Here is a 14,299-nt window from a genome sequence, read left to right on the forward strand (position 1 = left end):
TCTCTCTCTCTTCTACACATGGGTTATTTAGAACTCAAGGTAGGAGGTCAATCACATTAATCTTGTTCATGCTTTTGTTCTCAACAATGTTCCGGTTCATGCTTGAACCAAAACATCAATTCCACATCGTGATTCTTACCATGAATCCTTGTAAAACCCTCCATGTCATACTATAACAAAAACTTGAAAGGATTTGAAAGATCATAGAAGAGAGAAAAAAAAAAAAAAAGGATTGTGACATATTAGACTTATTTCTCAAAGGGTGATGATGAGTCAAAATTTCATCTAACATATGTTATAACGTTTGTTGATAGATTCACTTATATACTTTAAAATGTTATTGTATAGTTTTTCAATCTTCTTGTAATTTTTTAATATCTTACATATTAGTTTGATGATAATGTACTAGATTCACTAACAGATTTGAAAAATTATCCTATAAAATTTTTAATTTAAAATATTAGCATGATAATGATATATCAAACTCATCTATCAAATATTATGGATCAAAAATTTTATTATACAATATTTTTTTGGCAGATGTTAGTTTGATTAATTGATTAAAAAAAATTACAATAGAAAAGAAAGTCGATTAAGTACTTGTAAGATAATTAAAGAATTAATAAAGTTTCTTTATTCATGTAAGATCTTCGTGTATTTTTATAACATATCGATTAGTTCTATATCAAAAATAAATAAAATTAAGATTGATTTATAACGATTTAATTATGATAATTTGGTTTGAGCTGACCGAAGTTAATAGGCCAATTATTCTTTTAGAATGGGTTGTGACAATTAAAATTAGAGATAACCTAATATTGAAAGGATCCAAGTAAAAAAAAACTACGTCTCACGTGCATCACATTATAATTAAAAAATTATAAATATCTTAATTAATTTTATATTAAAAATAAATAAGATTAAGATTTTGGTAAATACTATTAAAATTTTCAATCTAAATATTTTGATAGTTTAACAAAATTAATAGATCAATTATCTATTAGTTCGAATGGTAATAATTTTCACCAAAATATAGCTAACATTAGCCTATTGTAGCTGACTTGAATAAGGAATCCTCCCGTCGAGTGTGTTTTCGTCGAAAAGACAGTTATCACTGACTTATTTTCTCTGTACTTAATTGTTCTTACGGGACCTGTGAGGTTACAAAATGACAGATCCTTTTCGAACGCACGCAAAGGTGTCAGCTTGAGCCATCGGTTCTCGAGATTAGCTGTTCTGGATGTGCACCACGTCAGATTCTCTTCGAGTTAACAACCGACTTTTGGATTACGAATGCGTAAATTCCAGTGTTGGCTGTCACGGGCGGAACCTTTGATGTGTTGTTAGATACACATCTCGGACCGGGTTCAAAACGGACTCCACAATTAGGATCCGCATCCGGGTGGGAGGGCGAGGCCATCGTGTGGTGGGAACGGTTCCTCTGCTCCTCGACACCGCCCGCCCGATGCCCCGGTCATTTTCCTCATCGCTCATTTCGATTCCAACGCCACCCAATTGTGCCCCTCCTATCGTCGAAGAATTGATCACTACGAGCATCCGTAGAAGAGGAACCGCGATCATGTAGGTATTGTTTTCTCGATTTGATTCATTCCTGTTGCTCTCCGTAAGAGAAGAATTTGGCGTGATCGGAACCTACTCGGTTGTCCTGGTAGTAATTGTTGCTGCTAATCTTGTTCCTCGGATTATGTCGGGGGGTTCCTTTCTTTGCGCCTTCTTTGAATGATTTTGACGTGTACGTCTAGTCTCACTGAAGCGCACTTGTGGATCGTGGCTCACGGCGGATCGAGCTCTATGTTTAGATTATAAAAGCACGCTGTCGCAAGGTAGGTTTTTGGACCTATGAGCTTGTGATTGCTAACTTTTGTTTTACGATGGAGTGCGATTGCTAACTATTATTGCTTGGTTGATGGAAAGATTTCCTTGTTATTGTTGTTGTTGTGGTGGTTGTGGCATCATGGTGCTATTTGTCAAGCTATTTATTACATTGATGGAGTCAAATTGACTCATGCAATGGAATAAAAAGCAAATATCTGAGCTGCATAGAGAAACGTTTTACCTTGGGGAAAAACAAACTGATAATGGAAAGCTGACTTGCCTGAGAAAATCGTGGAAGATTGCTGTCACAGGAAACAACGAAGGAAAGACATTAAATATAAAGGATGTGATGTAGTAAGCATAATGAAAGTTTGTGCTTTTGTTAAAGAATGGTATTCACACAATAATACCATCAAAGAGTAACCCAAGTTCCCAACAACAAGAACAGAGAATTACATCATGCTTGATCACTGCCAGGTGTACGTCATCCTAGTGTTCTTTAAACGAATAAAATTGTTGGACAATTGAGAATAATCCAACATAGCTAAGGAACTACAAGTTTAGCTATATGCATTTTACAAGTTGAGCCATAACCTCTGAGCTCAATCTTTTGGGTTGTAATGGATTCTCTGTCAATGGACTAGCAAGTATTCTAGCAAAGTTGTTTGCATTGTGCTTCATTTATCAAGTGCAAGAGTTTCTCTAACAACCAACTGTAGCATGTATTTCTTTTGGAAAGGGCTTGGTCTAAGACTATTAAGTTAATTCTGACACATCATTCATTGGAGACCTTCAATCCAGTATTGACTTTTTACCTCTAATGCCTGTATTGGAGTTCATTTATGGTAGACTTCTAATTCAGTATTAAATTTTAGTTTCCTTTTACGACTATTAAATGCTTGACACAAAGAGAAGTTAGATGTTACTTTTATCACACTCCTCTTCCTAATTGCCTATCTTCTCTTGGACCATGCCAGCCTTATGATCTTATTCCTTTCGGCAAGAAAGGCTGTGCACTAAATTCAGAAGTCAACAAAATTAGTTACATACATATATTGGCCTTCCTCAAACTAAGTTCAGTGCCTTCTGGTACATTTACATGGTTTTACATAGTAGATTAGAATCTTTGAACACTTTTTTATTAGTCTTTATACGCTTGTGTAAGTTGTAAGTTCATAATTTGAGGTTTTGCAATAAGTACCCTGCAAAAGGTCATTAAAAATGTATATATATATACATCATCACTGGTATGGTTATGAGATTTAATTTAAGAGGGGTTATACATGTAAATTAAGATACTCTTATGGTCTCGAAGTACAAATAAACAATAGACAAGCCTCTTATGGTCTTGAAATACAAATTAAGATGCTTCTGGGGTCACATAACTGTTATGTGCTCATTTTCTATTATGGGTTAAGGCATAATATTGATGTTTGTATTCAGATCCCTTTATTCATGAGTGAACTTTCCTGATCAAGGCACACACAGGTTGATAATCAGCGCAGAAGCAGAACCATTTGATTAATTTATTGAGGTTAGCACTCTTGTTCCTCACCTAAGGAAGCTAATCAAGAAGTACTCTAGGACTAATTGTTAATAATTGTTGTGAGTGATTCAACATTTGGTTTGGATGCATCCTTTCCTCTTTCATCAGATGCATGTTTGAATTTGACACAAAGTTGTCCTCGCCTCAATTTTTTACCACTTAACATAATATTGAATTATTCGTTTGTGACAATGTCCTTATCTTAATTAGTTTCTTGTTTTTGAATCTAGCAATTGGAATTATCCATCATGAGTTTTTACACTTTTTGATTCTTGCTTTCTGACCCTTCCTATTACAGTTGATGATCTGCAAGAGTTCTATATTTTGAACATGAGAAACTGTTAGAATCGAACACCTTTGTTACGAAATCTAGTTATTTATACTTCTTGCTTCTGATTATTCTGAGAGTTTATGTTCCTCAACTGAAAATTTATTTTCTGTTTCTGAATTACAGTAATGATTTAACCTGAATTACAGATCTAGCTGGTCTTATTTTTCTTTAGCATCTAAGTTCTCCCCTCAGGTTATGAAAATAATCTTTTTCTTCAGTTTTTATTTTCCAGCAGTGGCTGGTGAACTTCTTGTTTGTACTGTGGCGCTCAAGTCAAATGGGAAACTGCATAAGAAAGGTCAGTTATTTTCATAGATAAGAGCAGAAATTATGGTGACTGCTTATGGTTACAGTTCAAAGATTTATGAGTTATTATTTCTTTTTAGTGAACATTTACAAGTTATTTCTTAGTGAGTTTTTCCAATGCTGCCTGTGTTCTTCCTGACCCTTTCTTTGTCCACCATTTATCTGTGTACTAATTTTTTTTAACAATTAGCGTCTCATTCATTTCTTGTTTTACATACTATTTTCTAAAGTAGAGGGGGCTGGGCTTGCAGTTCAGTGGTTATATATCTGAGGTCTATGAGGTTGAGTTGTTAAGTTACTGCTGTTTGCATCATTTCAGGATTTAGGTCCCACAACACATGTTGCAGCTTTGACAGTGCTATATGCTTCTTCATGATTTGTTGGCTGCACCGAACCTTCAGATGTTCTCTTAAAATGAAGTTTTGCTGGTTTTTATTCACTCATTCTGATTGCATGCCTTTGGAAAATGTTGCTACTTATGACCTCTGCAAAGAAGGAAACTCAGATTCTCTTAAACTGATGCTTTGCTGGTTTTGATTCATTCTTCCTGATTGTATGTCTGATTGTCATTTGTTCCTGGTTAAGACCCTGTTTTCGAACTTCATGTCTTTTATCTTCTATATCAGATTAGTTAAGCATGTTTCTCTGGCATTTATCATATTAGATGATATTAGCTACCGCCTAATGGTTCTTTTTTTTTTTTTACTAGAATGTGAGAAATAGTGGCAATGAAGATGAGGTAGATTTTCGAGGTGGAAATGTGCATGTAATAACCAGCAAAAGTGACTGGGAACAGAAGATTGCAGAAGCAAACAAGGATGGCAGGATAGTAAGCAACATTAGAGAACCCACATGTATTTGTTTCCTAAATTGCTAATACATCACAGAATCACATATGTAGATGAACAATTGAAGTTTCATGGCATGCTTGCATATTTGGTTCATAGAGACTTCTGATTAATCTTAGTCTACTTGCAATTGTGCAAAGCACTTGCAGCTGTAAGAATAACAGATTGCTCTGGATTTCATCATTAAATCAGGGTGCTAATTGAATTTATAGTTTAGTATGAAACTGAAGCTCATTTTTTTATGAAGTCAGCAGTTCTTCCGTCTTTGACTACTTAGCTAGATTTAGAATGTGTTGATAAACCATTTTCATCTTATGCTAGATTCATTTCTGAATGGATGCTATGGGATCTGTTAAAATATTTCACTACTCATAAAAATCTCCAAGTAATCCTATCCCTGTTAGGACTTTGTCATCACTGAGATTAATTTGTAATCTTGTACTGATGCTATCTTATCGAGTTGGGTCATACCATCCCAAGTGGACCTTGATGCAGCACTTCTTGCATATGATTGTTTTCAAACAAGTACAGATCATTGTTTCATCTCAGGTCAATATATGGGTTCAGATGCCTATTGGGTCCATTAGAGAAAAATATAAACTTTACTTGTAGCTATTACAGTGCGACATAACATCCCACAAAAACAAATAAAAGCTTAGTTGATTTAGGGGAAACAAGATTTACGTATTTTTATTCCTAATTGTTCCATGGAAATAGGATATCATCAAAATTTCAGGTAGCAATAGAAAAAGATAAGAATGCCATGGGAAAAATACTAGTAAAGTGGAAACTGAAGTTTTATTTGACAAAGGTCTCATTTTTTATAGCAAGACTATATGGAAGGTAAAGAGACTGGTAGGGTTGCACATCATATATAATACAGACCAATTAATCAAACCGTCAATATAAATCCTGCTGTATAGGTGATAACAAAAGGAGAGGGCCTGTTGTAAGGAAAAACAACTACCACTGATTACCTTACAGTTATGCTAGGTGTGATACTGCTGTAGAGACTGTTACTCTAGAACAAAGATGTGAATAGTCCACATGGTTATAACTAAATCTACGCTAGGTGTTATGCTTTCAGATTATATTGGTGTCCAACTACCGTAAGTTACATACACCTTTTTGATGTTAGTACTTCTGTAAGGAGAGCTCTTCCTAACAATTACAAACAAAAGCTTATAAATTTCGTCCATGGATGCATCTGAATGCATGCGGTTAATGTGCATTTGTTTAACCTTTTACAGGTTGTGGCAAACTTCAGTGCAACTTGGTGCAGTCCATGCAGGACGGTTGCACCTGTTTACAGGGAGCTATCTGAAAAGTATCCTTCACTGATATTCGTGACAATAGATGTGGATAATTTGATGGTAAGATCTGCTTTCATCGTCATTTAGACAATTGCATTCCTTGTTTGATGCTTGAATATATTTTGTGCCATTGTTGTTGAAGATGCCTGATTTTTTCTAGCCTGGTTCCCACTTCCCATCTTTCTTCCAATTGCTATCCTTTTGTACCTACATTTGCTATCCTTGAGGTTGCCTGAGTAGGATCAAATTTGTATCCTTGGGCTATTAATTCTTTGATTGCCTTTTGCTATGCCCTCACAAGTTTTCTTGGTACAGCTTGAGATATTAGCACTGCCATTTATCTATTTTGGTCTAAGAAATTCTCTAGAATTCCCTAAAGTCAAGCTACATAGTCCCCTTAAAATTAAAGAAGCCATTGGCTAACTATTGACTGGTGTTCACACTTCACACGGAAACCAAATGAAATGATCATGTTTGAAAACCTGAATTGGATTATCTTGGTAATAACTCCTGTTAATTTTTGCATAAAGGACCTTAAAATTGTTTAAATAAGTACATTTAGGCTAAATGTTCCCTTGACAAGGTATGGAGACAGATGCTTCTTTAGCATTTTGGCTTTTGGAAAAAGAAAAAAGAAAGAAAATTTTATGGACTCAATTTGTAATGCCTTTGCATTTAACTCAGTTCCACAATATCCCCAGTATGATTCTAGGCCTCCATGTGTTTTAACTTGTGTCTTTTTCCAGCTATCTTCACTATAAGTTAGAATGAACAAAATCTTTCAATATTAAAGATTCTGTAGTAGCCTATGCTTGAAGATTCAAATTTGTAATTCTGTAACTTTTTACAGTTGAGTTCACTCATTGGATCAAAGCTTTATTTGATCCCTGATGTTGTTGGTCCCCTTGGGATGCATTTTTAAATTTATTCTGCGAAGATCGTGATATTGGTCTTAACTTTCTAAAGAACACTTCTTAGAGCTTATCATTGTAGTTTGAAACAAAAGGGAGCAGGTTGATTGGCAAAAGATTGTTGATCATCAATGTACAATAGTAGAACTTCAAGAGCAAGCTTTTCACAGTAAAATGTGAAACATGAGATGCAGTCAGAACAACTTTGGTTTGCATTCCGTTCACTTGTCAACCATACCTCTCCTGCATTCCATTTTATGAAGATTTCTAATTGTTGTCTGTTAAGCATATTATGATAGGGCATTGTTTCTTGGACCTTTTAATCTAAAATAACCCTATAACAATTGTGATCATCTTTGACAGTGAACAACATAATTTTCAGGAAAATATTTTCTGCAAAGCATCATGAACATGAAAGCGTGAAACACTGTTCAGTACACTTCACTTTTATTTTCAGAGTTGTATAATTGCTGCTTGAATTATGAAAGGCATGCTTTGGCAATAGCTGTATAGATTGAATCTCTGTTGCAGGATTTTTGTTTGTCGTGGGACATCTCAGCAACCCCCACATTCTTCTTTCTGAAAGATGGGCAGCAGCTGGATAAGCTCATCGGTGCCAATGGGCCTGAGCTTGAGCATAAGATACGCTTGCTGGATCAATCATGCCAAGCTCCAACTGATGCTACTCTCCCGCTACGATGAAGAAAGGTATAAATTGCCCGTAAATCTAGATATGTTGATCCTACTGTTTTTCCTTTTTTGGTAAAGTTTTCATGTACGTTCCTCATGGGTTGTCTCTCAGGGTCTCCCATCTTCTCTCAGCCAAAATGTGGTGCATATTGCTTGATGTTTTAGGTTAAAAATATATATCATATAGAATTTGTTATCAGCAACATTATACCACTGACAATCAATTTATCGTTTATATAGTTCGTCTTGTTATGTTTACACAGACATTCTTGTCAATAACATTTCACACACCCATTGATCTGACTCATTTCATGTTTTTGGGGAGGTCAAACAGAAGGCAAAACTTTTAGGTTAAGTTCATAGATTGTATTTGCTATTTGGTGGGCCTATTGTTCCACCATCTAATGCTGGTTTGGTAACACCACTAGGGAGGGAGGTCAGGAAACGATATGGATGTAGTTGCATTACCAGTGAGTTAGCATAGTAAAGCATGATCTTAAGTGAGCAATATTTTGACAAGGGACAAGATTTGAAGAGGCCAAGTCAGTGTAGAGCTTGGCGATCAATTCCTTCTAAAAGCAAGTTATCTTTGTGATGTGGGATTCCATGCGGCAATGTATTTAGCAGGTTTTGCTTGTCAACAAGTGGATCAAAGCGTTTAATAGTGTAAATAAATCATTTGCAACATGTATATATTGCAACTAGACTCGTATACGCTGCGAGTAGAATTGCGATATGAAATATCTCTCTTTGTTCTCTCGTGCATTATATTATATACTCGTGCATTTTACATTTTTCCATTTTAGTTTAAATGCTGTTGTTCCTCCTTAACAACCCGCGTGCGTATGTGGTTGCGCCACCTTCTTCGTCCGTCTGTCTGTCTGTCTCGTTTATTGCATACTTCATCCCTCGATTGATCATGTTCGATTATGATGAACATTTCCAAAAACTCTAAGAGGTCCTTTGGCACACGTTCAAGAAACTCTTACTCTTGACGCTCAGTTGATTCGTCTTTGTGGTCTCATGATATGTTTTTTTATTTTGATGAAAAAAAATCTTTATCTCACATTATCAAAATAAATAAAAAATGATACATGTTACTTCGATGTTAACTATTCAACAAGCAACCTTCTGTCGGTTTGGTTCTCAACTATTTAATCGGAAATGTCGAAGTTGGATCGGACTGAGTTCAACCGATCATAATTTACGTGCACCGAAAGAAAACACAAATCATGATGGGATCAGTTTTACAATGCTCGAAAATTAATTGAAAACTCCACTTCCTATTTTTTTTTTTTTTACTTCAAGTGGTTATGATAATAACAAACGAGCAATTTTGTTATTTAAAGATTTCCAAAGAATTTTAATATTTTCAGATAAATTAATTTCAATTCCTATTTGAGTGGATTTCAATTTTTTCTCCAAAAAAAAAAAAACTCGTTTGGCACAAACCCTTATAAACGCAGAAAAGAGAACTGTTACAAAAGATGATAAAGAACCGGATCCTCCGACCCAAGTGTTCCGCGATCTTCGAGAGAGGAATCGAGGTGATCGGTTCCCTATGATTTCGCCTTCAATTTTCCTTTAAACAAAGTGGAGCTAGGTCTGGTCTTCCAGAAATCCCCATTTGATGGTCTGTGTAGTTGGTGGAACGAAGCTGTTCGCTGATTTGGTTTTTGTTGATAGGTTTAGGTTTGGGGGTTCTGAAGATAGGCAACATGGCGGAAGAGAACCCAAAGGATACGAAAGAGGAGGTGCCAGAGGTAAGGTTTCCTGACCTTGTTCTACTAATCTCGTGAGTTGGACCGTGTTTCTTTAGTTAGCCATTTTGCCAATTTATTCATCTTGATGCTTTTGATTGATTCTAATCAGATTCGTACTATCTATCCAATTTTGTGCCGGTAACTGCCTTTCTCTATTTTTTTCTGGTTATTTTCCTTTGATGATTGGCGGCTATTCGCGCGTGTTCGGTCTACTAGCCATTTGCAAAACATTACCAAATTCTATACATGACCTCATACGATGATGAGGCCTTTTTTTTTTCCTGTCTTTAAGTGTAATATATTTTTGATCGAATATTGTAGTTGGCGCCCTTTGATTCAACCAAGAAGAAGAAGAAAAAGAAGGTTGTGATTCAAGATCCTGCTGAGGAGGTGGATAAACTCACTGAGAAGACGGAAAGTTTAACAGGTAATGCTGTTTCTGATCCTATCACTGATTTATCTCCAAAGGCTGTTTGGTTTACACGTCATGTTGAAAACTTATGCTTCGATCAATCAGCTTAAAATGTCCGGACTTCTGCTAGCTCACATTGATATGTTGGTGCATTGCAGTTGACGACGTAAGTGAGCCTAGTTTTGTTGGCCTGAAGAAGAAGAAGAAGAAACCAGTAAGTATAGATGCATCAGCATGATGTTTGGCGGTTTTTCTTAATCTTTTGTGGCTATATTGTTGCACAACAATATCACATTTTTGTTGTGTTGTTGGTTAAGGTGGAAACTGACTTTTTGAATGACGAGAATGGAGATGCTGGAGAAGATCTTAATGGTAGAGTTCTTTTTTATTTTGATGTGCTATGTTGGTTTCTCTTGAGATTGAAGATTTCAGGATAGTTTAGCAAACACTATGCTTTTAGCAATTCATAAGTTAGATCACCACTCGTTAGTAAACATTATTTATCATTTTTATCATGATACAGGCGATCAGATTGGAGGGGATGAGGAAGGAGAGGGCATTGTATTAGGAGTTGTTCGATACCCGTGGGAAGGAACTGATCGTGACTATAAGTATGATGAGGTGTGCTGAATTTATTTTCTTACGAATTACCTTGCTGTTCTGGAGTTTGTTAATCAAATGCGTTGATTATGGTAGTATGCTTTCTTTATCTTTATTCAGTTTTGTTACTTTGTTTTAGCAATCATTTTTCTGCATTCCACCCGAGCCTTAGTAGTGAATTGTTTGTATTTTGTGTTATGTCACATTGTTTGTCAACTCAATTCAAAGAGTGTTGGGTTTTAGGATGCAAGGTCGTGAAGCTAAGGTAAACTTTATGTGGATAGACTGTCTATGCAAGGTCGTGAAGAATGTAAGTGTACCTCAACTTTTCTGCTGATCAAATTAGTTATGGACATGTGATTGCACACAATCAGATTAAAAACATAGGTTCACAAGTTACCTTTGGTTATGCTAATGATTGGATTTAAGCCACTGACCATTGTTCATCTTGGTTTAATTAAATTGAAGTAAAAAACTACTTTGTGTATTCCGGTGGTGATTGTTTCTCAACTTCGATTCATTTAGCTGATGTCTTGTGTTGAATAACTAAACTTATTCCCATCATGTACCAGGACAGGGAGCAGATTTAGTGGCATCCATAAGCTGCAAATTATGATGCAATAGTTCTACCATTTGTAGCTCCGTCTCATGTCCAACCAAAGATTATATTAATCACAAGTTTTAAAAGGGTATTTTGGGTCATACAGTATCATGTATATGCACCATTTCGCTTATGAAGGCATTGGGTCATAAGTGTGGTGGGAACAACAGATGGACCAAGGATGTTGGATGTTAACCATTCTGGTTCCGGCCTTGTGTTTCCAGGCTTTAATTATATGTGTGCGAAATAACTATGACCTTTTGGCGTTGACATATCTTTGGTAGCATCATAGGCTGCTTTTGCTGGCGCACGCTATACCATTTCACACTGGTCGATGTGACATGCAAAGTAACCAAGTTGTGCCAGTCATGTAATACCAACCTGATGGTAGCACACTTTCCGTCGTAAATGATCTTGTGTAGCAAGTTCTTTGTGGGAACAATACCACATGTATAGCCAGCTGGCTTTTGTTGTTGACCTTATATGTCACATGGAAATTGTCTGCAGTGCTTGTCTGCGTTTTTATCTGTTGCACAGTTTTTCACTTGTTATATATTGTGCCCTCTAAAAGATTTTCTTTTGACCACTGGAAGGTTGATGTTTTATCATTGATCATGCAGCTGCTGGGTAGGGTGTTTAATATATTACGCGAGAATAATCCAGATCTTGCTGGAGATAGGCGTCGGACGGTCATAAGGCCTCCACAAGTTCTCAGAGAAGGAACTAAGAAGACAGTTTTTGTTAATTTTATGGATCTCTGCAAAACGTATAACGCTAATCCTTTCCTTCACTGTGTTATTTGTTTATCTTTTGCTGATTCTATAGGTAACTTTTTATTACACAAATTTGACTGTATATGCCTTTTAAACATCTAATTTTGTATGAGTGTCTTACCTTTTTAAGATATTTACAGTTTTGAATTGAGAATAAGATTGTAAAAGTGTAACGATGTGCATATCCGTTGAATGATCATGGTTGTAAAGTTTACAATTTATCAAATTGTCATATGCACTATGAGCTGCATACTGAAAGACGGTTTGGTCCACAGGATGCATAGGCAACATGAGCATGTAATGAATTTCTTGCTTGCTGAAATGGGAACAAGTGGATCCCTTGATGGGCAGCAGAGACTGGTGGTTAAGGGGAGGTTTGCTCCAAAAAATTTTGAGGGTATCCTAAGAAGATACATCAGTAAGTTAAATACATGTTTGTGAAAATTTTATGATAGCAACTGTTCCATGTAGAGCTTGTTTATTGTGATCTTGAAGTATGGATTTATCAGTAACTTGTTTGAATGTTGCTAATGATTGTGTAATCCTGTCTTAAATAATTTCCTATATGTGTATATCTTTTGCATGTTTGTAGGTGTGCATGGAATCCATATGTGCTTATCATATATGATATATTTTGTATGCTATAGTCTGGTTGTGTACATAGTTAATTATTCTTGGTTAGCCAGTTCTCATAGTTTCCAGCTTGAGGGCAATGCTAGTAATGGACGTAGAGAAATTGAAATGTGGTATCTTGCAATATGCCTGAGTTGCATATATTGAAGGATGACCATTCTGATAACAACAGAAATAATGGTCAACTTGCTGAGTGTCCCGACCTTATAGGATTTTATCGTGGGGAAGGGAAGCATGGCCCTGTAAGTTAGTTCGTATTTGCCTATTGGTTCTGACTTCTGAAGTCGGTAAAATAGTACTTGGTGATTCAGAATATCTTTCATGAAAAGTCTAATGGGAAACTAGTTTGATACTTACATGTTAATGGGTAAAATAAATTATGATGATTTTACTGACTTAGCTCATTCCCGGCTTTTCTTGCAGATGAATATGTTATATGTAATGGTTGCAAAAGTCCAGACACAATCCTTTCCAAGGAAAACCGATTGTTCTTTCTTCGATGTGAGCAGGTAAACACTTCGAACCATAATTTAATTTTTGTTTCATAGACTGCAGTGCTACTGTGCTGCTTCTTTGTTTGCAAGGGCTTTGATGATCAGCCAATATGATGCATGCGTTGTTTAATTATTTTGTGATGAGAATCCTTTGTTGTTTCGAGGCTGCAATCTCGACACGTTATCGGGCATAAAGATTCAACTGAGTTCTTTTTTCCCTCTTCTTTGAAAATATCATTGTGAAGAGGGACACGTTATACTTCATACTGGTTTGTGTTGTAGTTGAGCTATAAGATAATGAAAATTGTCCCCGTCACTCCAAGAAAAAAGGAGAAAGGAAAGGAAAAAGTCTCCAATTTTCCACTTATGTCATTTCCTATAAAATTTGCCTTTTCTGTTGATTGAGCCCCTCCATTATGATCCAATTTTGTTTCCAAAAGATGTTCCATACTGATTGATACATGCCTTTGATGAGTTGCAGAATTGTTGCCTACATTGTTTGATTTTTTAAATTATGATAAGAATCTGCAAAACTCTGAGGCACTTTGAATGACAGAATTACAGTGGGTCTTTCCCTTGTGATTTTCTGACTTTTTGATTAGAAAGGTTTCTGGTGGGTTTGAGCCGTAGTATATTTCCTTTTTTTTCCGGTGGAGTCAGCAGAGGATCCTGGTGTTTTGATAAGCAAATTACAACTAGTGGTGATTTTGTTTCTGTTTTTAGTTTGCGATATAATGCTCCTGCATTCATTTTTGTCTTGATTAAATCATTCGATTTGCAGTGTGGTTCTTCGCGCTCAGTTGCGCCTATCAAAGCTGGTTTCGTTGCTCGTGTCGGCCGCCGTAAGGCCGGCACATGATCTGTACACCCTCCTTGTCATCGCTGCTGCCACTCCTGAACCACCATTTGAAGAGAGAACATGCTTTGCCATTGTGGTGTTTACCCTTTGCTATTGTTTTCTGCACTCGTTTAGTTTAAACGTGTACTTGTTTTGGCGAGCTTTTTCGTTGGTACTGTTGTGGTAAGTGAATCATGTCCTGGTCGCAGGCGGTGTATGATCACAAAGAGTCTTCTGTTTGGAATGATGTTCCTCCAGGTCAATGTTTGTAATTTCGGGTACCGATTGCAGTGTGTCGGTATGATGCTAAGTGCTGAGTTTTGAAAGAAAAAAAATTCAAAGGAGAACTACCCTTTTGTATTTAGAAAAAAAAAAAAAAAAGAGTTTCATGTTGGTTATGCAGC

General features: G+C 36.1%; 2 protein-coding genes and 1 non-coding gene across 35 annotated transcripts; all 3 read left to right on the plus strand.

The window, feature by feature from the left end:
• Positions 1-1,425: 1,425 nt before the first annotated feature.
• Positions 1,426-8,581, plus strand: LOC135583590 (thioredoxin H4-1-like). Of its 30 annotated transcripts, none has more exons than XM_065125911.1 (7): positions 1,426-1,585; positions 1,775-1,844; positions 3,315-3,370; positions 3,946-4,011; positions 4,729-4,848; positions 6,118-6,240; positions 7,623-8,039. In XM_065125911.1, the coding sequence occupies exons 4-7, from the start codon at positions 3,991-3,993 to the stop codon at positions 7,791-7,793; spliced, it is 435 nt and encodes a 144-aa protein (XP_064981983.1). In that variant the 5' UTR covers positions 1,426-1,585; positions 1,775-1,844; positions 3,315-3,370; positions 3,946-3,990; the 3' UTR covers positions 7,794-8,039. The 30 variants fall into 30 exon arrangements, with proteins under 30 accessions (XP_064981983.1, XP_064981984.1, XP_064981975.1 ...); XM_065125912.1 differs by having other exon boundaries at positions 3,949-4,011; XM_065125903.1 differs by having other exon boundaries at positions 3,325-3,370; positions 3,932-4,011.
• Positions 8,582-9,248: 667 nt separating this feature from the next.
• Positions 9,249-14,297, plus strand: LOC103973948 (eukaryotic translation initiation factor 2 subunit beta). 4 transcript variants are annotated; one of them, XM_009388647.3, is made up of 10 exons: positions 9,249-9,384; positions 9,468-9,544; positions 9,866-9,971; positions 10,115-10,170; positions 10,274-10,328; positions 10,480-10,577; positions 11,778-11,923; positions 12,206-12,348; positions 12,987-13,072; positions 13,839-14,297. In XM_009388647.3, the coding sequence occupies exons 2-10, from the start codon at positions 9,500-9,502 to the stop codon at positions 13,914-13,916; spliced, it is 813 nt and encodes a 270-aa protein (XP_009386922.2). In that variant the 5' UTR covers positions 9,249-9,384; positions 9,468-9,499; the 3' UTR covers positions 13,917-14,297. The 4 variants fall into 4 exon arrangements, with proteins under 4 accessions (XP_009386922.2, XP_009386923.2, XP_009386924.2 ...); XM_009388648.3 differs by having other exon boundaries at positions 9,249-9,328; XM_009388649.3 differs by having other exon boundaries at positions 9,270-9,384; positions 9,474-9,544.
• Positions 13,517-13,603, plus strand: LOC135624082 (small nucleolar RNA SNORD34). Its single transcript, XR_010491587.1, has one exon. It is a non-coding gene; the product is annotated as a small nucleolar RNA SNORD34 (small nucleolar RNA).
• Positions 14,298-14,299: the final 2 nt, after the last annotated feature.

This window comes from Musa acuminata, chromosome BXJ2-9 (assembly GCF_036884655.1).
Source record: "Musa acuminata AAA Group cultivar baxijiao chromosome BXJ2-9, Cavendish_Baxijiao_AAA, whole genome shotgun sequence".
NCBI lineage: Eukaryota > Viridiplantae > Streptophyta > Magnoliopsida > Zingiberales > Musaceae > Musa > Musa acuminata.